Raw genomic sequence first — 26971 nt, forward strand, 5'->3', positions numbered from 1 at the left:
TATAACTGTTTAAATTATTGATTGATACCACCTAGATTCTCTTTATATACGTATTATGTGTATAATAAATTTTGAGTCATCGAATAAGCCGTTCGGAGAAAGTAGTTATTAACACTGCTGCATATAAAAATAAACAAATACTTTATTTTATTTATTTATTTTATTTATTTATTTATTTATTTATTTTTCTTTTTTTTTTTTTCATTAAACCAAAAATGACAATAAAAGTAGATGTACTTGTTAGTGGTGCAGGGCCCGTAGGACTATTTTTCACTTATCAATTAGCATTAAGGGGACATTCAGTTTATTGTATTGATAAAAAATCAGGTCCCACAGATCAAAGTAGAGCCATTCTAGTTACTTCACGTACAATGGACATTCTTGAAAATAAAGCTTTAGCATCAGATATTCTTTCTGAAGCTTATGTTCCATGTGGTTTACGTATGTTTAATAATGGCAATTATGTAAGTTGCAATGATAAATAAAATTCAAAGTTTATTATTATTATTATTTATTTATTTATTCATGATATATAGCTAGGAAAAATAAATGCTTGTGGTGATAATACCCATTTCCCACATATGACAATCTTAACACAAGAAAAGACGGAAGAAATTATTTATGAAAGAATACAAACGGAAACAAACTGTATAATACATTGGGAAACAGAACTTGTTAGTTATACTCAAGATGATCAGGGTGTAACATCAATCGTACGTGACTCAAATACTAAGCAAGAACATGAAGTTAGGTCAGCTTATATTGTAGGTGCAGATGGATGTCATTCAAAAGTTAGGAAGGGTAATCCAGAATGGACATATGAAGGTGTAGCCATTCCCACAAAATTTGCACTAGCCGATTTAGTAATTAAGGGAGATAATATTGAAGAAATGATACACAGAGGAAATATGTTCATGAAGGGATCTGGTATGAAATACGGGGTTTTTTTTTCTTTTAAAAATAAAAGGATTAGATACATATATATTTACTTACTTATATATATATATAGATGTAATGGGGATAGTTCCTCTTAATCGTCTTCATAAAATAGACGATACCTCTTACGTATTTCGTATATTTGGTAATTTGGAAGAATATCATCGTAGCAATCAAAATAATGAAAGCGCAACTCATGGAATTGTAGATAACGAATATGAATCAAACTTTACACTTGAGTTTCTTCAAGAATGGGTAAATAGAATGACAGCACCTATAAAACTCGAATTAAGTAATCTTATATGGTCATCTATCTTCAGAATTAATGAAAGAATGGCGAACGGCTTCAGAAAGAAGAGAGCATTCTTAATTGGAGGTATTTATTTTAGTATATCAATTTTATACACCTATAACCCTTTTCTATCTTTAATTTTATTTAGATTCTGCTCATTGTCATTCTCCAGCTGGTGGACAAGGCATGAATTTAGGCTTACAAGATGGTAAATAGTTTATAAGTTGTATATATAAAATTAGTCATTTTACAAATCTTATATTAAAATAGCTGATAACCTTGCATGGAAAATGTCAGATGTGTTAAAAAATATCGCAGCAAATCCAGAGGAACTTCTTGATTCATACAGTGCAGAAGTAAATATAAAAATACGCTGTACTAAAACAGTAAATTAACATAATATAATATAGAGAGAGCCACATGTTAAAAATACAATTCGAACTACCAGTACTGCTACCCAAGCTGGTTTAATGGCAAATTTTTTGGCTAATACTGCTCGTAAAGTTGTTTTGACAAGTGTTCTTATGGTACCTCAACTTGCACAATTGGGCTTTAAAAATACAATGCAAGTAAGTTGTATATGAATAAATATATACATATATAATATTGTTTACACCATTTGTATTAGCAATATGTTATGGTGAATCCTTCTGTATCTAACATTATGGGTATATCAGATAAAGGATTAATACAAGCTGGACAATTTTTGCCTATTACTGATACCTTAAGAAAAAGCATTCGGCTTCGTCATAAGTCACAATGCAATATAATTCAAAGATTAACACTCCGTGATATACTCATTCATAATACATCATTTGTAGCTGTATTCATTGGCACTTGTCTTTCTAGTACTTTGCCAAACTCAGCCTTAATGGAAAAATTTTGGAAGGATATGAGAGCTTATCATTCAAAAGTTCGTCCTATTATAATTCAATCAGCGTGGCATAACCATGTTACTGGTAAATATCCAGATTATATTACTAAGGAAGAATATGATCTTGCAGAGGAATCATTTTATAGTGAAGAACAAATTAATTCACCTACTTCCATTACTCAACGCGTGGGTTTGTATCCTATACTATCTTCCTATTTTGCAAGTGAACAGCCGCCTAATGTTGTATTATTTATTCGTCCTGATTTATATATTGCACAAGCTAAACTCGTTGCCAATGAAGCACAGTTAGAAGAAGTATTAAAGTATCTTTCTTCCTTATATGTTTAAATTTTATATTCGCATTTTTTGTAATTTATTTGCTTGGCAGCAAATCATCCTAAAAATTAAAAAAAAAAAAAAAAAAAAAAAAAAAAAAAAAAAGTAAAAATTTTATTCATTTTTTCTTCTTTTTCTTTTATATTTATATTTTTATTTTTATTTCTCATGACAGATATTCAATTGAAAATTTTACCAGAAGCGTTTTCCATTTATCAATATGAGCATGACTTCAAGCTTTCTTCGGACATATTCGATGCTCCATGGTATACTATTTCTAGAACTAAAAGTGAATTATCAATCATTCTACCCACTTTGTATAAGTCATCTTTTATTCATAATCAGCCTCCTAAAAAGTCAGAGCATGGTTGGCGCATGTTTCAAGTAGACGCTCAAATGGATTTTAGTTTAGTAGGAATTCTGGCTAGAATCATTACTCCTCTCAAGAATAATCAAATACCAGTCTTTGTCGTTAGTACTTTCGATACTGATTACGTAATGGTGAAAGAAGATAAATTAACTGAATCTATTAAAACTTTAAGTAACGAACCTAATATAATTGTGAAACCCGGTGAACCTGTCCTATAAAAAAAAAAGTAAAATGAAATAAATAAAATAGTTTCTTTCTTCGTTCCTTGATAAATGATAAAACAACAACAACATCCCTATTATCCGATTACTTTGGATATACCCCAATATGTACCAAATGACAAAAGTACTTTTCAAATTTTGCTAATCGCTGGAAATATAATGTCATTTATTGTTGTACTGTGTTATGCCATTTCACGACAAAAGACGGTTACTTCATTTTTAAGATTTACATGGTTTGTAGTTTGTGGTATATTGCATTTAGGTTTTGAAGGATACTGGCTATTTCATAAAAATACGATAGCAGGACAAAATGATCTACTTGCTCAATTATGGAAAGAATATGCTCATGGAGATTCACGCTATATGATTGCCGATCATCTATTAACAACACTTGAAACCATGACTATAGTAATAAATCATTAACATATATATACATATTTATATATTGTATGCAGAGTCGATTACTAACATTCATTCATTCATTCATTCATTCATTTCTTTTTTTTTATTTCATTTTATTTATTATATAAAAGTTTATATGGGGACCCGTTTGTTTGATTTCTGCCTTTTACATCTGGCGAGGATCACCGAAACAATATTTCTTCCAATTGATAGCTTCTTTATTTCACATGTTTAGTTGTTCATTATATTTTGCAGATTTGCCTAACGCCATCTATTGTGATCCAAATCCAATTTACTTTTGGGTTTATTTTGTCGGTTTTAATTCACCTTGGATTATAGTATGTAATGATAAAAAAAATAGCTTTCCTCATAACTTATCAATTCTTTAGATTCCTCTTGCTTTAATCATTCAAAGCTATCAACATATAAATCAAGCGCTTGTAACAAAATTAAAATCTCTTTAATAAATTTCATATAACTGCATGCAACAAATGTGCGCAAATAATAGTTTATTCAAAATCTACTAGAAAAAAAATAAAAAAAAAGGTGAATTACAGAATGATGTACTTTGTATAAATGTATAAAAAGGAAAAAAAAATTAAATCTATAAAATAAATTAGTTAGAACCAGTACAGATGCATACATTTATATTTATATATGTATTTAATTCTTACTTCATCAATATCGAAATCGAATTCAACATCGTCATCTTCTTCACCACCGAAAGCATTATCAGTTTCGTTAATCTTGGCAGTATCAGGTAATTCACCATAAGATTTCAATTGTCTAGCTTCATCAGGATTATAACGTTGAATAACATCGGCTTTTTCATCTTGGAAGTCACGTAAGGATAATAAAACAATATCACCCTGGTTAATCCAAACCTTCTTACGTAATTTACCACGAATAAGTGCTAAACGTTTAACACCATCGAAACATTGAGCTTCAACACGACCGTTACCCAACATCTTGGTTACTTGAGCATATTCTAATGTGTTCAAGATGAATTTTTAATAATAGTTAAAATTAAAAAGTGAGTTTCTTCATCTCGAAATAAAGAAGGGAGAAAAAAAAAAGATTGTTATTTTTAATTTACCTTGGCCTTCTTCCTTAAAGACAAGCTCACGCTTGTCATTTTCGGTATCATTTTTTCCTCTTCTTCTGGATTTACCACCCTATTCCATATATGTTAATATTTTTTTTTTAACTAAATTAAAATTAAATAATAATACTTTACTTTTCCCTTATTTTTGACCATGCTAAATGTATAATGAGAAGGAAAGAAAAAAAAAAATTAGAACAATCTACTAGTTGGAATATTAGAGCTGCGGTTCGATTTTTTTTTTCCTAGTAAAATCTGTATAAAAATCGTGGCTTATACACTAAGCAAAAAAAAAAAAAAAAAAAAAAAAAAAAAAAAAAAAGGTAGTTGATATAGTTTATATTTTCATTTTTATTTTTAATTTTATTTTATTTGGTTGTAAAATGTGGTATTCTAAAGAATATGACCCTATACAGGTGGGCTCAATTAATGGAGTAGGAATTAAACCACACGACGCTGCTATTCAAAGAGCCGCTTCGTCTGAATGTAGGTATTCTTGAAGCTTTTTTTTTTTTTATAAATATTTATAAACTACATCATACATGTAAACTATTTTACATAAAAAAAATTTTTTTTTTTTTTGAAAGACAGAGCACCCAAATATTTAAAGACCGATCCAAATCAGACTTTATTTATTGGTCGATTAAATTTTAATACAATAGAATCCACATTGAAAAGACATTTTGAGAAATATGGGACAATAGCAAATATAACAATTATACGAAATAATGGTAAAATAAAGAAAAGGGCGTTATATTTTCTTTTTTATTTTATTTCTAAAAAGTGACATATATCTTTATAGTAACTGGATTATCTGAGGGATATGGATTCATTACTTTTACAACTGAACGAGCAACGAGAGAGGCTTATAGATATGCTAATAAAATAAAAATAGACGATCATGTGATCCTAGTAGATTATGAAAGAAGTAGAGTAATGAAGAATTGGATACCACGAAGGTTAGGAGGTGGATATGGTGGTAAAAAGGAAAGTGGTCAATTAAGATTTGGTGCAAGAGATAGGCCCTTTAGAGAATCAGATTCTTCTTCAATCCATATATCCAGTGAGCAACGAAGAGCAGATAATTGGACTCAACACCATTCTTCTTCTTCTTCTTCTACTACTACGAGTCCTTCTCTTCATGATAGTCATAGAAGGCATGATTCTCGGTATTATCGTGAGCATTCTCATTATCGTCACCATCATAGATCTCGCTCTTCTTCATATGAGGATAGGAAGGATAAAAAGAGAAAATACAGTCATAACTCTCGTTCACCCTCTCCTTTTAAAAAAAAATATGACAATGATTCGCATAGGAAATCTTCTCAAAGAAGATAAATATGTATATCAAAATTTAAGTAAATACCTCCCTATAAATTAAAAAAACTACATTTATTTATTTTTTATAATAATAATAATTTAGAAGTCATACTGTTTATTATAAAATAAATAACTTTTTATTTATTAAAATGAAAAAAAAAATGATACAATAAATAAATAGGAAAAACAAACAAAAAAATTGATAATAATGACAGTAATAGTAATAATAGTAGTAGCAGTAGCAATAGCAATAGCAATAGCAATAGCAATAGTGGTAACAATAGTATTTAAATCATTTACATAACAGGGTCTAAAGGTAAACGAGCCCAGAATCTTTGTTGAATAAGAGCAGCTTCAAATGCAGTTTTAACTTTGTCTGCACTATCACCAACAATGACGCCGTTCAACTCTTTAATAGTAGAATTAGAGGCAGCAGTAGGGAGATCAACATGGGCATATTCAAGAAGTTTGACACCTTCAGCAGAGGCAGCAATAGGTTTACCATGACGGAATGCATCCATAACAAACATTTGAGGTTCGTTGAAGGCGAACATGGAGGTACGACTTGTCATGATATCAATTGATTTGTTACCACCGGGGACATAAATAGCATCCCAAAGAACAGAGGAGGTAGTGACATAGGTATTTGTAATGTTAAGACCATCTTGAACACCTTGATGAACACCAACAAAGCTAGGGTAAGCGCCCTTGGAGGCAAGATAATTATACATGTCACGTGCATCTTTTGTATCAGTACCTGGGGCGGTAAGGATAGCAACGGTACGTGTTCTGATACTTTCAGCCTTAGGATAGGCTTCGATAGAGAGACCAACCGAGGTCTTGTTTTGGTTTTCAACAACCTTATTAGGGAGCTCAACACCAATACCATAAGCAACACGACGAGCAAGTTGATTATCAATATGATTAAGGACATTGATCATTCTTCTGCGGACATCCATAGAATTAGATTTACCAATTTCGAAACGAGCACCATCAACAAGCTGTTGCTTTTCATACACGTTTAAAGAATTCCAGTAAAGTTGAGCTTGACTGTAGAAATCAAAGAATTTGGATGAACGACCACGAATCTTGGTAACATTATTAATCTTTTCGGGATATTCAATGTAACCGCCTTTATTGCCATCCACCATAGAGGGTGTGTTCTGTTGTAAACCATTAGGGAAATAAGCGACTTCACCTTTATGAATTTGCATTTGCATGAAACCATCACGTTGGTTGTTATGAACAGGGGTAAGAGGACGATTGATAGGAAGTTGCATGTAGTTAGGGCCACTCATACGATTGAGTTGAGTATCAAGATATGAGAAGAGACGTCCTTGGAGAAGGGGGTCATTTGTAAAGCCAACACCACGAACAACATGACCAGGGTGGAAGGTGACTTGTTCAGTTTCAGCAAAGTAGTTGTCAGGATTACGGTTAAGAACCATTCTACCAAGTGGAGTGAAGGGTACGAGAGATTCAGGAACAAGCTTAGTAGGGTCAAGAAGAGAAAAGTCAAATTTATCAACATCTTCTTCTTCAATAATTTGAACACCAAATTCCCATTCAGGGTAATCACCATTATTAATAGCCGTATACATATCGTTACGATGGAAGTCAATGTCTTTACCAGCAATCTTTTGAGCTTCGTCCCAAAGAAGATTAGAAAGACCATACTTGGGCTTCCAAATGAACTTGACATAACGGGAAACGCCCTTTTCATTAATTATACGATAGGTATGAACACCAAAGCCTTCAACTTGGCGAAGGGATCTAGGGATACCACGACCGGAAAGAGCCCAAAGAACGGTATGAATTGATTCAGGGAATTCAGCAAAGAAGTCATAGGCAGTCTCGTGGGCAGTACCAGCTTGAGGGACTTCAGTGTTGGGATTAGGCTTACCAGCGTGAATAAGATCAGGGAATTTGATAGCATCATGAACAAAGAAAGGTGGGATATTGTTACCGACAATATCAAAGTTACCTTCATCAGTGTAGAAACGAAGAGCAAAGCCGTGGACATCACGGACCGTATCAGGAGAACCACGTGAACCAAGAACAGTCGATATACGAACAAACATAGGAGTCTTTTTACCCTTTTTATTCAGGAAGCTGGCAGCGGTGATATTAGAATAGTCGCCGTAGGATTCAAAGTAACCATGAAGACCAACTCCTCTAGCATGAACAACACGTTCAGGAATTCTTTCGTGATCTAGAAACAAGTTTTCAATACTAGTATTAGAATATATGTATATATATATATATATATCCCATTATCTGACTTACCAAAGTGCATGATCTTTTCACGCATCATAAAGTCTTCCATAAGTGTAGGACCATCCAAACCGGCCTTTAAACTATCAGAGTTATTGACCTTGACACCGAATTGAGTTGTTTCTTGAGTACCATCATCAATAACATAGAATTGCTTAAGTTGATCATCCTTAGCAGTAGCAGTATTCATTTCATCAAAACCATTTACGGCGCAATTAAGATCAGCACCATTTTTAGCAGCAACAAGTTGAGCAGCCGCGAAAAGACCAATAAAAGAAGTGATGAGACTTGTCTTCATCTTTTATAATAATATAAGATAATAATTGTGTGTGAAAAAAAAAGGAGGAGGATAATTCTTCTTTGTATTTATACTTTCACAGAAAAAAAAAATATTGTATATAGATATAGACATAGATATATATACATGACAATGGTTTCGGATAAAATTCTACTTGCTTTGAGTTTCTTAAGAAGTAGTGTTCTACATTCCTCGTACCACTTTGTAAGACCATTATTTCAACTTTTGATTTTAACGGAGATAAAAAAAAAGGAAGCAGTAAGTTCCTTTGACAGCTTTCAATTATTATTCGGATCAACTGGCTGTAATTTAATAATAAAATACATTCATTCTCTGCCCCTAACAAAATTATAGTTACATGACGCGATAATCTCTTTGTTCTATTTTCAACAATAACGGACTCAAATACAGATTTTATAACCAACAATATTTAAAAAAAAAAAAGAAAAAAGATTACAATGTATAATATGTAAAATTCATTAAAAGAGAGATTTTTATGCAATTATTGTATGTATACATATTAGTTTATAGTTCAAATACTAATAACCTGGCGTCAAATAATTCATCATATAGCTTTTTCTTTGAACTTTATTGTCTTACTTTGTTTTCTAGATCGGAATTCATATTACCTCCGTCCACGTGAGATGAGGAGCGCCCTTTTTTTTTGATTTGTCAACTCGATTTTGATTGGCTAAGGCAAGACAGGAACAATATCAGACCACCTTCTTATTTTATCCATTGTTTGAGTATATATCAATGAATGTAAAACCTTTTATAACTTTCGTGTAGATCAGATAAAAAAAAAATAATTAATTCGTGTACACTTTGAAGCTAATAGCTATCAACAGCACTATATATATTTATATACATTTTTAGATGTAGTAAGCTTAATCTTGAAACGAAAATATAAGAAATATTTGTTTATTATAAAGATATTATATGAACATAAAAAGCCTATTGTTAATGTTTTATACCTGGATATTGCACCTGACTACAATAGGTCGAACACCCCCCCTGCTAAAAAGTATTTTTAGTTACTTGAGGTTGATCTTTATTGTATACCACATTTATACAATAGGTTAAATATAGCATTTACTCTTAACCAACTTTTTATCATAAAGTTAAAATAAAATTGCACAAGTAATTTAATACAATTTATAGAGGATGCCTTTTAGTCCAATAAAATTATATAGATAGATTACGTTTTTTTTTCTAAAAAAAGTTTTATTTATGTTAAATACATCAAGTTCAAGAAACAATAGAATACATTATTCAAACGGAATATTGTCCTCATGTTTCAGTATACTTGAATAATCTTATTCTCTTTTACTAGGAGTCAATGACTAACATATAAAATATGATAGTAAAATGGTTATGTAAAAAAAAAAAAAGAAAAATAAAAAAAAATGAATAGATGCTATTGCAATATTTCTTTTTTTTTTCTTTTAATCCTGCTCTTAGTAGTATACAAAAATATGAAGATATAAATTTGAGTTTTATTATATAATTCTACAATTGAGTTTCACAATTTTATAAAATGCAAGAAGAATAATAATAAAAAAAAAAGACAGTCTTAAATTGTCTGAATCTTATTCTATGCATACATACTCGCGTATATATCACAACATCTTTATATTATTGAGCTCCTACTTGTATTAATTCTGTATGTAAATCCGTAACAAAAAGCAAAGAAGAAAAATAAACTACATATTGTATGTTCAATAAATAATACACTATTGAATTTGTTAGAATAAAGTTAACAGTTTTTCTATTTTCCTTTTCTTTTCTTTTTCTTTTTCTTTTTCTTTTTCTTTTTCTTTTTCTTTTTCTTTTTCTTTTTCTTTTTCTTTTTCTTTTTCTTTTTCTTTTTCTTTTACAGAATTGTATAGCTTTTACTAAAATAATATCTTTAACGTTATGTTAGAATACATTTCTTTCTATTTCCCTCTATCATTATTGTACAATATAATGCATCTACTTCTACTTTATTCTATTATTATTGTGGTGCAATAGAATACATTTATTTCCATTTTACTCCTGAATAGCATTTAAACTTTTTTCTTTTTACAAAACAAAAAATACTGACAAATGTTAAAATATGTAAATTTAATTTCCTTCTCCTGCTTCTTCCCCTCCCTCCGCACAGCTTTTTTTTTTTTAATCTTTTATTCTACTTTTATGAATGCATTGTTCTAATAATTTAAATTTTCTAAATCACGCCATAATTTATCAACTGTAAATTTTAGGAAATGGAATACGACGCAGAAAGTAAAAGTTTTTAGGCAATCTCTCTCTTTTTTTTTTCTTTTTTTGCCTGTAACAATTTCACTTTTATTATAGGAGTGTGTTTAATTTAAAAGTATAAGTGAAAAAAAAAATGACATTTGTATTGTAAAGTCTTTTTATACAATATAAAGAAGCAAACAACTAGTTAATATTGATAACTAAATTTATAAAAAAAACAAAACAAATATGTACAAGTTTTTATAAAGTTTTTTTATTTTATTTTTATTTTTTAATATATTTTTCTAAAAAAAAAATGCTTGTAAAGTAATATATAAATATAAAGTCTAGATGAAATAAATTTGTATATATTGCTTCATTTTATATAAGTATAGTGTCGAAATAGATACAATGTATCTGATAATAAACTCTATCTTTTTATTATAAAAGCCTTATATACACAATAGGAATAAATATAGAGTGACATTAAGATATTTATAAGATACTTTATTATTATACGTATTTAACTTGCTTCTATTGTTAAAATAGAATAATCAGTTATTCTTCTTAATTTATGATTATATTCACTTTATCATTAAAGTTACCATCCTTCTCTTGTAGTCACAAAAGTCAATATAGGAACTTTATCATCAATTAGTAACAAACAAGAGTAAATACATATAATGTCTTTATAGATCTGAAATGAATATAAAATAATATATATCATGTAGTTGTATTGTCTACAATAATAGCAAAGACAAAATAAAATAATAGAAATTAAAAGACTATAGAATGATTCGATAGATACTGACTTGTTAACAAGACAGTTAAAAACTAAATCTAACTAACTCTTTATTTAATTATATTTGTATACGCTTTTATTTTACTTTTAAATATAAAGTATTATGCTTTACTGAATTACTGTCAAAGTAACAGCATAAATCAAATTTTGACTCTTAATACAAAATATTGATTCATTATAACAAATATAATACCTACTATGAATTGCCATCAATTGAAAAAGCTGTTCACATATAACTTAATTCAGCTCTGATAGTTATTATTCTTTTGTACCGTGGTCTGGGAGTGTATTTGTGCAACGAGTAATGACAGATTTTAGTAATAATATCCAAAGTAATTTACCTATGCTTAAATAATATATCTAGATATGAAGGCTATATTACATAAATAAATACATATTAATACTGTATAGTGTTTTATAACTATAGCTGGAATTCAACAATGGCGATTTTAATGAATTAAGGTTCGACTTTATAAAAGAAGACAAAGGATGAGTATATAATACAATTCTATAACGATAAAACTACTACAATATGTACTTGTCATTAATTAATATCTATTTACAGACTTACTTGTCAAAGATTTATAGAATATTAAAGTATTGAAAGCCAAAATCCCGAAGCTTTTATATATACATACATGTATATTGAAAATAAAGTACATAGTAAATCAATTTTGTCCCTTAGAAAAGTTAAAGGAGATTATATTATAATCAAGTTTAGCTTCTTCAGCCTTAAAAGCATTAACTACTTTGATAATGCCACTTACGTTAAACCAAATAAGTAATTTTGTATAAAAATTACAAATCATTACTTGAAACTACTTTAATATTTATTGTTAAAACTGTAGGCTATTCTAAATTTCTATCTAACAAATTTCCTTCTTTATGTATGCACATATATTTAGAGGAAAGATTTGTCACGATAAAAGTAGTTATTTAATAAGATTTCAGTTGTAAAGTTACTGCTATATTAGAGACAATTGTAGTAACATAGTTTACCGATACTAGTATTGTTATGAATTCTTTTTCAAATACTAAATTATCTTTTCTAACATTGTATTAAATATTGATTCATATTTCATGCTAATCCAAGCTCAGATAATTTAACTATAATATTAAAAGTGTTTATTTTTTTTTTTTTTTTTTTTTCGTGCTAGTATTCATTCTTACCAAATAAATAGAAACTTTATACATCGTTCAGCTGCAGAAGCATGAACCAAGACTATTTAATTATGTGCTTTTTTTTCCCTCTTTTCCCTCTAACATCCGTTATTGTCAAAAGACTTTGGAATAAAATTTTCAAGATTATTAAAAACTTTGTTTAAAAAAGAAAAATAGAACATGTATTAGAATATGTATGTTTTTTTTAAAAAAAATTATTTAAAAAGCGTAAATCCGATTTTTTTTTTCTTTCTTATCTCTTTAAGAAATGCCAAGAAAAACATTTAGAAAAATTGAAGCAGATGTAGATGCAGGAACACAAGATGAACGTCTATATAATAAGGCTTTCACCGGCTGGAGAGCTACTTTACGAAATATACTCTTGCCTATAGTACGTTTTGAAACACCCATCTTAGCTTCCATGCAGGTATTAAAGAAAAAGAATTTCTTTTCATCTTTTTCATTGAGCTTAATCATTTTAATAGAAAAATATTAGAACACCTGTTTTAGACCATTATTTTATATGGACAGCTAATTTGGGTACACATACTTTCTTCATGATCTTTTTACCCATCTTGATCTGGTTTGGTAATGCTGAATTAGGAAGAAAGTAAGTGCCCATTTGCTTTTTTTTTTTATGAAAGATTAGATCAAACTATACATACCTATCTATTATTAAAGCATGATGACTGATTAAACATGATGCTTTTTCAGTGTTGCGTTTTTGACAGCTTCTGGAGTTTTTTGGTCAGGTTTTCTTAAAGTAATTATATATACACACACATATATATATATATATATTTATATAAATATATGCATTCATATCATACTCGTGTATTTTATCTATATAAATGGCTTATTATTATTCTTTTATAGGACTTTTTATGTCTTCCTAGACCACTTTCACCACCTGTGCATAGATTAACAATGTCTCCTTCCGTTGCTCTTGAATATGGATTTCCGTCAACTCATTCTACAAATTCAATCTCAGTTGCCTTATTTCTTATTTCCATAGCATGCGAAAAATTTGCCCCTGAATCACCTGCAAGAATTGTGTCAATTATTGCTTGTATTTTCTATGCTGTAAGTGTTGTTTTTGGTAGAATCTATTGTGGAATGCATTCAGTAACAGGTAAAAAAAAAAAAAAAGATAATATTAAACAATAAGGTAAATTAAATTTAATAATACTAATTGATTTAACTCTAGATTGTATTGGTGGAGCAATATTGGCTTATGTAGTTTATTGGTTTCAATGGACATTCAAAGATCAAATTAATGAATTATTTTTAAGTCAATCTTATTGGAGTAAGTGTATTCTTGTCTTGTATAGAAAAGAAGGAATTTTTAATGAAAATTATACATATACCATACACATATACAGTCTTTTTAGGTATACCTCTCTGTCTTATGCTTGTATCAATTCAGTAAAGTTATATGTATTTTATTTTATATTCTTCAATTTAACCTTTTTCATCTAGTCCTGATCCAATGGAGAGATGTCCTTGTTTTGAAGATAGGTAATCATAAGAAAAAAAGAAAAAAAAAAGGAAGTAAATTTAGAATTAAATAAAAATGAATATGAATAGTGTCTGTTTTACGGGAGTGATTATTGGTTTATTGCCTGGCACTTGGCTATGTAATCGAAATGAATATTGTTTACGAACTTCTGAATTTCATCTTTATGGCCCTCAAGTCAGTCTCTTAGATATTTTATTTTCGCTTATTAAGTTAATTATAGGAGTCGCTTGTTTATTTATTTGGCGTATTGCTTGTAAAAAAATGTGCTATTCTATTTTACCTCCTATTTATCGTGTATTTAATCTTCCTCATCGTAAATTTGAAATTGGTGCTAGGTAATATTAAGTTGGGAGTATTCGTATAAAATTAGTACTAACAAAGACGCATGTAGAACGTACAAGAGTTTACGTAAAGAAAGTATTCATCCTGTTCCTTCCGTGTTAGATTTTCATTCAATGTCAGGAAAGATAGAAGATAATGAACATGTAGGTATTCAATCTGCTATTGATTTGAATGAAGCTCAAGATCAAAGGAGACAATTATGTCATCGTGGTGGTATGCGAGAAGATGGCACGACACTAAATGGAAATGGAAAGAAAGAGGATGTCTTTGATCCAACATCACTCTTAGTCATAGAAGATGCACCACTAAGATATGATGTAGATATTGTTACAAAATTAATTGTATATGCAGGTAAAAAAAATATATAGAATATAATTCTCTGCAAATCTATATAACATCTTTTATAGGAATTGGTTTCATTGCCATATATCTTGTCCCCATCTTGTTTGAATATATGTCAAAAATTATCATGTAATCTTTAATAATTTATATATACATATATATATGTATATATCTATATATATATCTTCTTTGCCCTCTTTTAATAATACAAAAATTGTATACTATCACTATCACTATATTACTATTACTATTACTATTATTATTTCTATCACTATTACTATCACTATCACTACCACTGTCACTATCACTGTCACTATCACTATCACTATATAATTAATATGATACATGTATAAATAAATATTTAATAATATTACATTTGGAATTTTGGCTTAGTATTCAGTTGGCATCCACCTTTTACCATTACCGCTAAGAATAGAATTAATTCGTATCCTTAATGTTCTCATTTGATCTAAATGATACTTTGAAGCAGCAAAACAATCACATTTACCCTTTTTTGAAAAAGAACAATTAGGTGCCTTTGAACTAACAAAGGCATACTTTGGAGGCGTACTCAAGTTGAATTTTTCTTGTATACTAGGTACAAGTACCTCTATTATACTTTGTTTCTTGCTTATCATATTAGGTGGAAATTTAAGATTTGGATAATAATCAACCCGAGTAAACACAAGTAGAACATGATCCCACCAAGACTTATTACAATATTGAAATTGCTGTTGCATCATATAATCAAAATGTTCTAATATTGACATAATACTTGATTATGATAGCAATAATAATAAAAGAATGAATAAGGAGAAGAGAAGAGACAAAAAAAAAGATATGTATAGACATTGTTTGTTTGTTTTTGTTTTTCCAGCTTACTTATTTGTAGGAGAATCATATTGAAAGACTAACATAAAAGAATCAATGCCTAATCGACTTCCTAAATTTATGATATATTCTTGAAATTCAGTTAAAAATTGTTTATCTCGTTGCATACTATCTGCAAAACCAGGTGTATCTGCAACTGTAATAATTGTCTCTACTTGATCAATAGCCCATATACCTGTACGTTCTGTAACACAGTCTGTTACTGACTTGAATATATAATAGTTAAATAGAGAAATATCCTTCACCTCAAAAAAAAAAAAAAAAAAAAAAGATTAACAATAAACTTACTCTGGCTCCAGCTTTTGCTTTAAACGCAGCATTATCGCCTAGCATAAGATTTAAAAGGCTAGATTTTCCTGCTCCTGTTTTACCAAGTGGTAATAGAACAAGATGTTGCATTGGATCTTCATCAGGCTCTGAAATATACATCTTTTTTTGAATTGCTGTATTTGTATCATCATCATGTTGTGATACGGTTAATTGGTTAAATCCAGTCATAGGTTGGTAAGGAAGCAGATAGTCGAGTTTAAATCGTTCTACTTGTTCAGAAGCTCGACGAAGATGGTGCTTGATAGGACAATTCTTCTTACGATTACTAATAGAGATAGTATCTTGTATGGTTGCTTGACGAGAAGGAAGTTGAAAAGGTTGAGGTAATGGAGCACGGTAATCTTGAATGACTTTGACGACTGCATCATGAACACCATTACAATCATCTATATAGGAATTGTTCTGAAAATGACTCATGACCCAATTATCATCATCATCATCTTGTTGTTGATGATGTTCGTAATCTTTCGACATGTTTTTAGGGAAGAATAAAATTATATATGGTACACTATTCTTATATTATCTCATGTTTGGTGACACAAATACCGTGTCTCCTTTTGTAATCAATCATTGCTTTGTATAACAATATTTATTATATTATTAAATAAGTAATAAGGAAAAGATATAAATATAATATGCAAAATGTAAAATAGAAGAGGTATTTTTTTTTTTTTAACCAGAAATGACTACTTTGCCCTTTTCAAGAAATCCATGTTCACGATCTCCGCCTATAAAAGTAGGACATATACAGAAACGAACAAGACCATTTGTTCTACCTTTCACCTCTGTCATTGTTTCTTCCTCAAAGGGTTGCTTACTACCTTCCTCAATAGGCACAGTCGTGATCTCTACTTCTTGACCTCGAATAGCAATAGATAATTTAAGTGCTTTATCTACAATTTCACCAATTTTCGTACAATATCTCTTTTCTTCCTCTACAACAGCATCATTTTCACGTAAAAATGGATAATAGATATCAGCTAAATCATCATAAATCTTTTTAACAATCACTTGTTTTTCCTTTTGAGCAGCTAATTGAATTTCACTATCTCCTTTGCTTTTAGCAACCACAGCAGCCATTTGTTGTCTTAAACGTACTGAAAATTGAGATTTATGCTGTTGAAGCCAGTTATGAAGCGTAAAATAAGCATCATTCACTTTAAGTCCTGGATAAATGGGTGCATTAAAGATATTCTTTACTAAATGTTCATGAACCAGTTTCTCTGACAAGACATTGATAAGTGAGGGCTCTAATTCATGTGTAGTAGGATCTACAATAGGCAAATTGGGCCATGTCTGACAAAACTTTTCTGCTGCCCTTGTTTTATCCGCTTTTTTGTTTAATGTCATTATTAAACGTGCAATAGAATATTTCAAGAGTTTAAAGGAATCACGAATGGTAGAGAGATCGTCATCGGTAGCACGAATAGCGCGAGTATGTTCAAAGAAACTGTGTTCAATTGCAGAGTATTCTGCTTCTCTTTCTTTAAAGATACGTTGGGCTTCTAAAAGTTCAACTTGAAGACGTTCCTTCATTTTCTTTTCATTTTGAACTTCAGCTGTCTTTTGTGCTATTAATTCATTGAGTTGCTCTAATTCATGTTGTAAATTATGTTGTTGTTGTTGTTGTTCTTGATTCTGCTCTATTATTTCAGATGAGGAAGATGAAGAAGACAATTGTTTATTGGCGTCTATTTCTAAAGTAGATTCACTATTCATCATCATTTGTTCTTCTATTTTATCAGAAAAAAAAAAGGGAGGAATTAGTATAAAATAAAATAAAATAAAATAAAATAAAATAAAAGAAAAAAAAAAAAAAAAAAAGGGGGAAAATAATAATAATCATTATGTACCTTTTTTTTGATAGGATAAAATTGGTTGTTGTGTTGGTGGAGGAGGAAATTGTTGATACGAGTGTATCGAGTCGTTCCCGTTTGATGGACCATAAGAAGCCGAAGTAGATAAGATAGGCCTTGTTAATAAATTATTGTCATCATTTGATTTCTTATGACTATTGGCTGATTCCTTTTTTGACTTGAATAAACCTCTCATTTTACTTCCTGCAGAATTAAGATTACGAACTGTCTTTGACCGTTGAACAGTAGATTTTGAGCTAACAGGGGAAATTTCGAATGATGGAGTCTCATGAGCGGGCACTTGTGGTGGTGGTGCTTTTAGTTGTTGTTGTTGCTGTTGCTGTTGCTGTTCTTCTAAAGAGTATTTTCTGATGTCGGTCATGCTTTATAGTTGAAAAAAAAAAAAAAAAAGACTAATAAAATTATTTTAATTTTTTATTTATTTATTTATTTATTTATTTTAAATAATAATAACCATAATTAGCCCCGCTGCTGTTGGGTACAAGAAGTTCGGATTTCTAGGATGAAAATTTTGCTGCTCAAGCTTGATTAAAAATTATAATGATAAAAGCTAAAAAAAAAATATTAAGATAGAGGATAAAGGGAGAATAATAATAATAATAAGTCAAATATTTTATTACCAAGGATTTAGAAGAGAACAGTCCTATACATCAAATTTCTATATAAAATAAAGTGTGTATTTAGCTAACTGATGAATCAAGAAATGTTAAAGATAAAAGATATTTCCAAGATATCTAATAGAAGAGAATAAGCTAGTTTTAATTTGATTATGTAGACAGATATTGCTTTATTTTATTTTATTTTATTTTTGCTTTTGAGAGATTATATCATTACAAGGGATATTTAAATTTATATAGAAGAGTCTCTATAAATCGTATTGAATGGAGTAGAAGAGCCTTTAAAGAAACTGAATTTGAAGTATACTATTGCAATCTTGCAGTAGTGTAGATATTTTTTGTTAGTTGGAGACTTGCTTTATAAAACAAAAATAATCGGGTACCAACTGAGCAGAAATGATATAAGCGTATCTTTATTATTATTATTATTATTGAAGGTATCTCCATATCTAACTACTATTTTAGTGGAGGATGCACTCATGGTACAAATAGAAATTAATGAGAAACATTATGTTCAAACATTGAGAGTGGATAAAAATAGCAGCAAGTTGATGAATTTATTCTGAATGCATTAATAATAAGGTTTCGGTGAAAGGATCATTGCTCTAATGAGAGTACGTTCAGGTTTAAATCAAATATCGAGATAAGCCGAGAATTGATCACTGATATAGTTGGTATCGAAATAAATGTTTAGCAATAGCATTGAAGTCACCATAGACTTGAGGATTCTACGGGTATTAAAGACTAACATTATATATATAAAAGGCTAAACATGACTTCATTTGTTAGATATATGAACATTGTTATCTGAATATAATAAACAAATAATTGAAGGAGCGAGTCAGATTAAAGATAGGTTGCTAGTCAAGGTAAATGGATTGTAATATATAAAGTATGGCTTGAAAGACAATATAGAGCCTTAAAGTGTACTTTTTGCTGATTAGAATAAAAAGAAGAGCTGAATTACTTTGAAAGAACACTTTAACATAATATATATTATTCATCTAGTTTTACTGCAAATTAATGTGTGATATAAGGGAAAGAATGTTATAAAATTACAATAGTTATAATGCTTACAAAAGCAGTAGTTCACAGATATAATAAAGTTCACTTCATATTGTAATAAAATATAGCTAAATAAATGCATTATTCAAATATATATTTTTTTATCGTTGTTATTACATTGAGTATAAAAGCTGCCCGTTGCAAGAATACATTTGGCAAGGATAATTTTGAGCAGAGATGCTTTGAAGATCCAATATTTTAGGAATAATAGATATTATGTCTTCAAATACTAACAACAGCTTAATTATATATTATTTTATCTACAAATTATATTTCCAAAAGAAAAAAAAATAAGAATAATTATTCACCTAAGATAATCTTTGTTAGTTCGTTTACAATAACTAAAAGCTGTATAATACCTTGATCTATTCTAAAAAGGGTTGTATTTTTAAATAAGGGAGAAGGAGAAAGAGAGATAGATAGACAGAGAGAGAGTGAGTTTTTATATAAACGTATAGCATCCCCATACATCTTTAACAAAATAATTTATTGCTTATCATACATATTGCCAACAGGAATTACACTCATTAATCAATAATGCGAAACAAACTCACTTTTAGACAAGATATTATTGAACAATATAAGGAAAAAGCAAGACAAGAAATCTACGAATCCTTATGTATTAAATAATAGTATTATTCACTTATTTCGTAAGATGAATTAATATCGAACGGAAACAATAATAATAATAAAAAAAAAAACTCAATACGACTTTTTTCGATTTTTATGGTAAAAATACATATTAAACAAAAAAGGCAAAAAAGATGTTGACATTTTATTGTTCAAGGTAATAAACTCATTTATCTTTTATTAAGTTGATTATGCATGCATATTTGTTAAAATTTAAGTTGCAGAAGAAATATCAATAGAAATTTTCTTTTTTCCGTTCCTTTCCTTTCCTTTCCTTTTTTTTTAATAGAAACCCAATATAACACGAAATAATTTGTTTGAATAAATATTTGATTTGGGGAGGGGGGAGGGGTTTCTCATTTAAGTCGCCCAGATTAGTGGAAACATTGAGAGAAAATTGATGATAAAAAACTTTGGGCATAAAAGAAAGAAAAAGAAAGAAAGAATTAAAATTAGATATTAGCCATGGGTGTATTCATCGAAAAAGTGGTGTCGTATTATACAAATATTTTTTTTCTCTAAATGTCATGAGGTATCATTGTAGAATTATTATATAGACTTCCATAGCATCAACAATTAGTTTTCATTATTATAAGATGTTGTAACATTGGGTCAATAAAGCTTACTTACTTGATCCAAGTATATAAACTCAGTACTTTTTATTATAGTATATCTCTGAACTATCACTGAAATCGACTACTTTAATCGAAATGCATTCTATCGAAATGCATTCTATCGAAACTATTAAGCATGGCAAATGAAAATTAATATTAATATTGAAACATCTATAAGGGAGAATGAGTGAGTGAGAAAGAAAAAAAAAGGAGGGGGGCCAGGCATCGAAACACAATCGAAAATGATCCAAGGAAATATAATGTTTTAAAGGACTGTGATATATTTGATTACTAGTTTACATAAGTATAGTATAAAGTTTGATAAAACTAATCCGGAACTTCCATGTTTATATCTACATATATCTAATTCCTTCTCGTAAATTTGAATAGTTCAGTGTATCAAATTATAATGAGAACATACTTCAATTATGTGAGTTTGATACAAACATAATAATTGATCAATAAAAACTCCTAAGTATCTAACATCATCGATATTGGATATGGTAAAAAAGAAAAGGAAAGAAAAGACGACAAAAAGTGGAGTATTTAATGCATGCTGGATGAAAAGGCATATATTTCATCAAGTTGATTTTATTATGTACTTGTACTTTAAAACGTAAAGTGCACGAGAAGAGTAAAAGTAACCATCTTTATGAGAAATAGGACCTAAAAAAAGAACCTGGTGTTATTTAAAATAATTTCAACATGTATGTTATGCTAGTAGGGGTTTTAGAATTATAAATTCCAAAACATACAAAATACCATTTCAGTTTATGATATCGTAAGTAGATTGAATATCCAAATAGACGCACTTGTTGTATTTAAAATCTGTACGTGATCTAAGGCATTCATGTACTCTTTAAAACTGCCTTACGTAATATTTACAAATAAAAGTTTTTGTACATCAAATTAATATCTGAGATTCAGAAGTATAAGAAGTTTTACCCTATTTTTTTTTTTTTTTTTTTTCGTGAAATAATTTAGATCTATAAAAAAAGTTTCGTAATCATAATCTAATAGAGGTAATATTTACAAAAGACTTAAATCATTAACAAGTATGCATATTATATAATTGATTTTCTAATTTTGATTGGCTAATTTTAAAATTTACCATTGTAAAGAAAATATAAATTACGAACATTTTTCAAAAGATTTGCATGCTTTTCTTTCAACGTTAGTTATATTATCACCCTTTTTTTTTTTCATTCTTGAAAAAAAAAATCAAAATGAAGTTGTCAAAGACTTGCTTGATACTTCTAACTCTAGTAAACTTCGGTTTTGCTCAAGAGAATACGGGAGACCCTATTCAAGACAATCTCGTGGTTAATGCTGGAAAGGAAGAAACTACTCAATTTGGTGTAAAGATCAATAATACTGATAGTTTGACAGCTGGACACCGTGGACCCACCTTACTAGAAGATTTTATGAATCGTGAAAAGATCATGCATTTTGGTAAGTTGAAGGAGTAAAAAAAAAAAAAAAAATTGAAACTGAAAGAAGGATGTTATTCTTATTCATTATGATTCTTTTTTAAACTTATTTACTATTAGACCATGAAAGGTAATTATATAAATTCTACATAATCTATAGTTCATAGAACTTATTCATTTGTGTTATAGAATCCCTGAACGTGTTGTTCATGCTCGTGGTTTTGGTGTTCATGGTTACTTTGAACCTTACGCAGACTGGTCAAATATTACTGCTGCCAAGTTCTTGCGTGAACCCGGTAAAAAAACTCCAGTATTTGTTCGTTTCTCTACCGTCTTAGGTTCAAGAGGTTCTCCTGATACTGTCCGTGACGTTCGTGGCTTTGCTACAAGATTCTATACAGAAGAGGGAAATTTCGATTTAGGTGAATATGATTAAAAGAAAGCTTTTTTTTTTCGCATTCGCATTAAAAGTTATTTACATTTTTTTTTGTATACAAATATATACATGTATATCTTTATTTATTTTAGTTGGAAATATTATTGCCCCATTCTTTATTCAAGGTAAACAATCATAGGAATGAAATAGTATGAAATAATAATTTTTATTTTTTTTTTATTTTTTCAGATGCAATTAAATTTCCTGATTTAATTCATGCAACAAAGCCAGAGCCTGATAGGGAAGTACCCCAGGCTTCAACTGCACATTGTACTGCTTATGATTTCTTTTCTCAACATACTGAATCTATTCATACTGTTATGTGGGTTCTGTCTGGAAGAGGTATTATCAGAAGCTTCCGTCAAGTAGAGGGGTTTGGTGTCCACACGTAAGTATATCGTCATATTTTTTTTTAAAAAGATAAATTAAGTTATACAAAATCTTTTTTTTTAAACGCGGGTATATATTTATTCATTCAAAAATAGCTTCCGATTAATCAGAGAAGATAAGAAAACTGTATTTGTCAAGTTTATTTGGAAACCCTTGCAGGGGCTTTCTAATCTCGTTTGGGTAAGAGAGAACAAAAGGATTTTTTTTTTATACACATTTTCATATAAATGACATCATAACTAAAATATAGGACGAAGCTCAAAAAATCCAAGGTAAAGACATTGATTTCCATCGTAACGAATTTTATGATGCTATTGAAAAGGGGGATTATCCTGAATATGAACTTTGTGTACAGATTGTCCCAGAAGAAGATGAAGATAAGTTCGATTTCGATTTACTTGATTCAACCAAGATTATTCCCGAATCTTTAGTCCCAGTTACCAGATTAGGTAAAATGACACTTAATCGTAACGTCAATGATTTCTTCTCTGAAACCGAACAGGTTACCTACCATATGGGACATGTAGTTAGAGGTAAAGTATAATTAGATAATTAGATATACATATGTGTATATAGAAAGGGCACGAGGTGATCAATTCTGATAATTATGTTATATAGGCATTACTTTTACTGATGATCCTTTGCTTCATGGCCGTTTATTCAGTTATCTTGATACTCAAATTAACAGAATGAATTCTGTTAATTATTTCCATCTTCCTATTAATAAACCAAGAGTCCCAGTTCATAACAATCAGCGTGATGGTTATATGCAAACTAATGTTCATACTGGAAAAGTTGCTTATTATCCAAACACTTTACAAGACAATACTCCTGAAGTCGTTTCAGATAAGAAAGGCGGATATTTGGAATACCCTGAACATGTTAACGGAACTAAGCAACGTGGTAAAGCGGGTAAATTTGCTGATCATTTCTCTCATGCTCAATTGTTCTATAACAGTCTTACCACTGCCGAACAACAGCAAGTAGTAAATGCAGCTCGATTTGAACTTGGTAAATGCCCCTTGAAGTCTGTTCGTACTAATATGGTCAATGTCTTTAATCGTGTTGATCACAACTTTGCTCGTCGTGTTGCTTATGCCTTAGATGTCCCTATTCCTGAATATAGTCAAAACAAAAATAAGACATCTATCGGTTTATCTATCGAAAACTATCCATTACCTAAAAATATCAAGGCAAAGAAAGTGGCTATCATTACAGCACCTGGTATTGATGTTGATGAAGCCAAATCCATGTATGATTTCTTGAAGAAAGAAGGTGCCTATCCTGACTATATTGGTATCAAATTGGGTGATCAAGATGGACTTGATATTGAACAAACATTCCTTACCACTACCTCTGTTCTCTACGATGCTGTCTATGTCCCATCAGGTAGTAAAGCAGCTTTCAAATTATTAGCTGAACCTCTCTCTACCTTTCCTTATGCTGAACCTATTGCATTCTTGCTGGATGCCTTCCGTCATGGCAAGCCTATTGCTGCCTCTGGTCGTGGTGTATCCTTACTTAAGTCTGCCCAGGTTCCTTCTATGGCTCTTAGTAGTAACGTTGAATCACAAAAGAAATATGGTATCTTTATCAGCAATGATTTGAAGAACCTTAAAAATCTATTCAAGTTAGGCATTCGCAAACAAAGATTCTGGATCCGTTTGCCTAGTGATCCTGATGCTGCAGAATCTCCTACCCCACCTACTAACAAAATCTAAAACAAAAGAAGGAACTTAAAATATAAAATTAATTTCTTTTTTTTTTTTCTTCAATCCAAAACAATAATGATTTTTTTTCCCCAGCTTATTATCTCTTAGTATCATTAATAAAACAATAATAATAAAAATTTTATTTTATTAAGTTTTGGACCTTTTTTTATTTATTTATTTATTTATTTTTTTTTCATATAATCATATGAAGATCATGTCATCTAACGTCAACAAGTTTTATAGGTGATACCAATACACAAATCGATAATAGAATCCCCGTTACACAATAAACATTTAGTAATAATTGTAAATCATATCCGTAAAATTACATAATTTAATGAAAAAAAAAAAGAAAAAAAAAAGCCAAAAAAAAACACGATTTATATACAAAGGGAATAATATCTATTTAATACATGATTTGTCCTTTTATAGTTTCGTCAATTTTTCTGACAAATCCAATACTATTTGTTGAACAATATCATAAGATTCTTTCCAAATTTGTCGCGAAAAATATAAAGCAAATGGATGAAATTCTGCTTCTGGATATTCTTCTGAAATATTCTAAAGTACAATCGAGTTATATACACATATAAAAAAATAAAATAAATATTTTGCATATCTTTCTGTTTAACTTACTGATAAAAACTTCATTTCTTGTTCTGCCTGTTTGGAAAATTGGTTACATATATTTTGAAGTATGATCAATGCTTTTCTTTCGTTTTCTATATTTATGATATCAGTCTGACCCATAACTACATCATGCCAGTCCATTACACGACGATCAAAGCCTGGCTCAGTTGCTCCATTCAATGCTAATAACCTTAATGCTGCCATTAATCTGAATGAAATTTCGTTTGCATTGATTGAATAATCTCCAGAGTAACTAATATAAATGAATGAAACAATCAATCAATACATAAATAAATAAATAAAGCGTTATTATTGTATTTACCCAGCTCCTTCCAAGATTTGTTTTTTGATTTCTAATCCTCGTTTTGATTCTAGTCTTTTATAGGCCTCCCATACTTCATGATCCAGTAAAACAAAATTATAAGTGTTTTCAGGTAAAACGAAGCCATATTCTCTTAAAATAGCTGAATTATCATGTGGACCATAATTGATAAATACTTGCTCCCCTTTTTTGTAGTCTGTAAGTGTCTTTATCTCGAAACAATTATTTTTTACATTAAATCCACTTTCAATCTATATATTTTTTAAATAAATTTGTATATTAAAATAGATGCTATTATCTCTTACTTTTGCTTCTGTTGTATGATTTAAAAAATCAAGCATTGGAGCTAAAGCAATATTTCCACCCTTTGTTACATGATCCATAATTGACATGTGTATACAACGCGTGTTAACTAATATACATATATATGTGTGTATATAAATACTGACTTAAGTTCTTATATATATCTATATGTATATCTTTATACATACCACATAACCACGCCCATTCATATTCATCAAATTGAATCGATTCAGCTAAATGAGCTTTATCAGGAATTGATTTTAAATATTGAATGCAAGCAAGATAATCGTTATGTATATTCTCTTTTTGCTGCAAGGTTTCTTCTTTTAATGATATAGGAAGATGATCAATAAGCATTTGTGTATATTTGACAGGCATCGTATTAAAATGTAAAGGAAGGAGATCTATATAGGGTTTCCACCATGATTGTTTGTCTCGTTTTAAAAGAACTAAATGTAGAGATAGTAACTGATGTGAACTTAAGGCATGATGATTTCTTTTTTCAAAGTGATACATTTTAGATAGACTATCTGCTGTAATTAAAAATTTGCGAGGTACTGAAACTATCACTTCTCCTGCCTTTATATCATCTGTAGCCATCATACCTCGACCCGTATCTAAATAATATTAAATTAAGCATGCTTTTTTTCAAAAAAAAAAAAAAAGTGTCGTTTAAAGTTCATAATGTTCTTACTTGAGAAATTAGCTAATGTCAATTTAGTATTTGGAAAATTATTGTCATTTAACCAACGAATAAACAGTTCATACTTTTTATCTCGGACCACTAAAGTATCGTATTAATTTGCGGTTATCTTATAAAACTGCATGTACATTATCATAAAATTTCTAACCTGTTCCTATTGTTTTGTCAATCATGTACTTTGTCAATCACTTATAAAAAAAAAGGAAA

The 26971-nt window shown here is 29.5% G+C and overlaps 12 protein-coding genes across 12 annotated transcripts; 6 read left to right on the forward strand and 6 right to left on the reverse strand.

Annotated features, from left to right (window-relative positions):
- Positions 1-189: 189 nt before the first annotated feature.
- On the forward strand, positions 190-2543 carry BX663DRAFT_517996 (FAD binding domain-containing protein). Its single transcript, XM_051528803.1, has 7 exons — positions 190-464; positions 537-927; positions 1010-1312; positions 1377-1436; positions 1499-1584; positions 1639-1797; positions 1857-2543. The coding sequence occupies exons 1-7, from the start codon at positions 216-218 to the stop codon at positions 2448-2450; spliced, it is 1842 nt and encodes a 613-aa protein (XP_051380221.1). The 5' UTR covers positions 190-215; the 3' UTR covers positions 2451-2543.
- Positions 2521-3073, forward strand: BX663DRAFT_517997 (ACT domain-containing protein). Its single transcript, XM_051528804.1, has one exon. The coding sequence runs from the start codon at positions 2607-2609 to the stop codon at positions 3024-3026; it is 420 nt and encodes a 139-aa protein (XP_051380222.1). The 5' UTR covers positions 2521-2606; the 3' UTR covers positions 3027-3073.
- Positions 3074-3080: 7 nt separating this feature from the next.
- BX663DRAFT_439577 (Emopamil binding protein-domain-containing protein) lies at positions 3081-3820 on the forward strand (the record flags this gene model as incomplete). The annotated part of the gene is made up of 2 exons (XM_051523340.1): positions 3081-3437; positions 3563-3820. 2 exons carry the CDS (start codon positions 3081-3083, stop codon positions 3818-3820), a joined length of 615 nt encoding a protein of 204 aa, XP_051380223.1.
- BX663DRAFT_160120 (eukaryotic translation initiation factor 1A, Y-chromosomal) lies at positions 3809-4831 on the reverse strand. The gene is made up of 4 exons (XM_051521636.1): positions 4669-4831; positions 4528-4606; positions 4106-4419; positions 3809-4035 (listed from the first exon to the last, which is right to left on the reverse strand). The coding sequence occupies exons 1-4, from the start codon at positions 4687-4689 to the stop codon at positions 4030-4032; spliced, it is 420 nt and encodes a 139-aa protein (XP_051380224.1). The 5' UTR covers positions 4690-4831; the 3' UTR covers positions 3809-4029.
- A 58-nt stretch (positions 4832-4889) lies between these two features.
- BX663DRAFT_160194 (uncharacterized protein) lies at positions 4890-5963 on the forward strand. The gene is made up of 3 exons (XM_051521637.1): positions 4890-5019; positions 5121-5264; positions 5336-5963. The coding sequence occupies exons 1-3, from the start codon at positions 4917-4919 to the stop codon at positions 5869-5871; spliced, it is 783 nt and encodes a 260-aa protein (XP_051380225.1). The 5' UTR covers positions 4890-4916; the 3' UTR covers positions 5872-5963.
- A 186-nt stretch (positions 5964-6149) lies between these two features.
- On the reverse strand, positions 6150-8317 carry BX663DRAFT_439823 (catalase-like domain-containing protein; the record flags this gene model as incomplete). The annotated part of the gene is made up of 2 exons (XM_051523355.1): positions 6150-8065; positions 8140-8317. 2 exons carry the CDS (start codon positions 8315-8317, stop codon positions 6150-6152), a joined length of 2094 nt encoding a protein of 697 aa, XP_051380226.1.
- A 4421-nt stretch (positions 8318-12738) lies between these two features.
- On the forward strand, positions 12739-14985 carry BX663DRAFT_518003 (PAP2 superfamily-domain-containing protein). The gene is made up of 10 exons (XM_051528805.1): positions 12739-12805; positions 12878-13038; positions 13097-13221; positions 13326-13374; positions 13488-13743; positions 13819-13917; positions 13994-14036; positions 14091-14129; positions 14199-14465; positions 14522-14985. Exons 2-10 carry the CDS (start codon positions 12880-12882, stop codon positions 14838-14840), a joined length of 1356 nt encoding a protein of 451 aa, XP_051380227.1. The 5' UTR covers positions 12739-12805; positions 12878-12879; the 3' UTR covers positions 14841-14985.
- On the reverse strand, positions 14809-16608 carry BX663DRAFT_160248 (uncharacterized protein). The gene is made up of 5 exons (XM_051521638.1): positions 15994-16608; positions 15815-15911; positions 15697-15757; positions 15189-15588; positions 14809-15133 (listed from the first exon to the last, which is right to left on the reverse strand). Exons 1-4 carry the CDS (start codon positions 16507-16509, stop codon positions 15204-15206), a joined length of 1059 nt encoding a protein of 352 aa, XP_051380228.1. The 5' UTR covers positions 16510-16608; the 3' UTR covers positions 14809-15133; positions 15189-15203.
- Positions 16609-16651: 43 nt separating this feature from the next.
- BX663DRAFT_518010 (uncharacterized protein) lies at positions 16652-18275 on the reverse strand (the record flags this gene model as incomplete). The annotated part of the gene is made up of 2 exons (XM_051528806.1): positions 16652-17768; positions 17889-18275. Coding segments are annotated over 2 exons (1448 nt in total), but the record flags the coding sequence as incomplete, so codon positions are not given.
- An 885-nt stretch (positions 18276-19160) lies between these two features.
- BX663DRAFT_488458 (uncharacterized protein) lies at positions 19161-20122 on the reverse strand (the record flags this gene model as incomplete). Its single annotated transcript, XM_051524816.1, has 5 exons — positions 19161-19273; positions 19607-19662; positions 19712-19823; positions 19903-19964; positions 20097-20122. 5 exons carry the CDS (start codon positions 20120-20122, stop codon positions 19161-19163), a joined length of 369 nt encoding a protein of 122 aa, XP_051380230.1.
- Positions 20123-22019: 1897 nt separating this feature from the next.
- On the forward strand, positions 22020-24997 carry BX663DRAFT_458803 (catalase-like domain-containing protein). Its single transcript, XM_051523909.1, has 8 exons — positions 22020-22290; positions 22389-22398; positions 22458-22690; positions 22797-22829; positions 22894-23092; positions 23190-23274; positions 23345-23627; positions 23713-24997. The coding sequence occupies exons 1-8, from the start codon at positions 22065-22067 to the stop codon at positions 24813-24815; spliced, it is 2172 nt and encodes a 723-aa protein (XP_051380231.1). The 5' UTR covers positions 22020-22064; the 3' UTR covers positions 24816-24997.
- A 163-nt stretch (positions 24998-25160) lies between these two features.
- On the reverse strand, positions 25161-26966 carry BX663DRAFT_518015 (uncharacterized protein). Its single transcript, XM_051528807.1, has 6 exons — positions 26756-26966; positions 26250-26678; positions 26064-26170; positions 25759-26009; positions 25443-25689; positions 25161-25367 (listed from the first exon to the last, which is right to left on the reverse strand). Exons 2-6 carry the CDS (start codon positions 26662-26664, stop codon positions 25233-25235), a joined length of 1155 nt encoding a protein of 384 aa, XP_051380232.1. The 5' UTR covers positions 26665-26678; positions 26756-26966; the 3' UTR covers positions 25161-25232.
- Positions 26967-26971: the final 5 nt, after the last annotated feature.

Source organism: Cokeromyces recurvatus (genome assembly GCF_025118155.1).
Source record: "Cokeromyces recurvatus strain NRRL 2243 chromosome Unknown BX663scaffold_24, whole genome shotgun sequence".
NCBI lineage: Eukaryota > Fungi > Mucoromycota > Mucoromycetes > Mucorales > Mucoraceae > Cokeromyces > Cokeromyces recurvatus.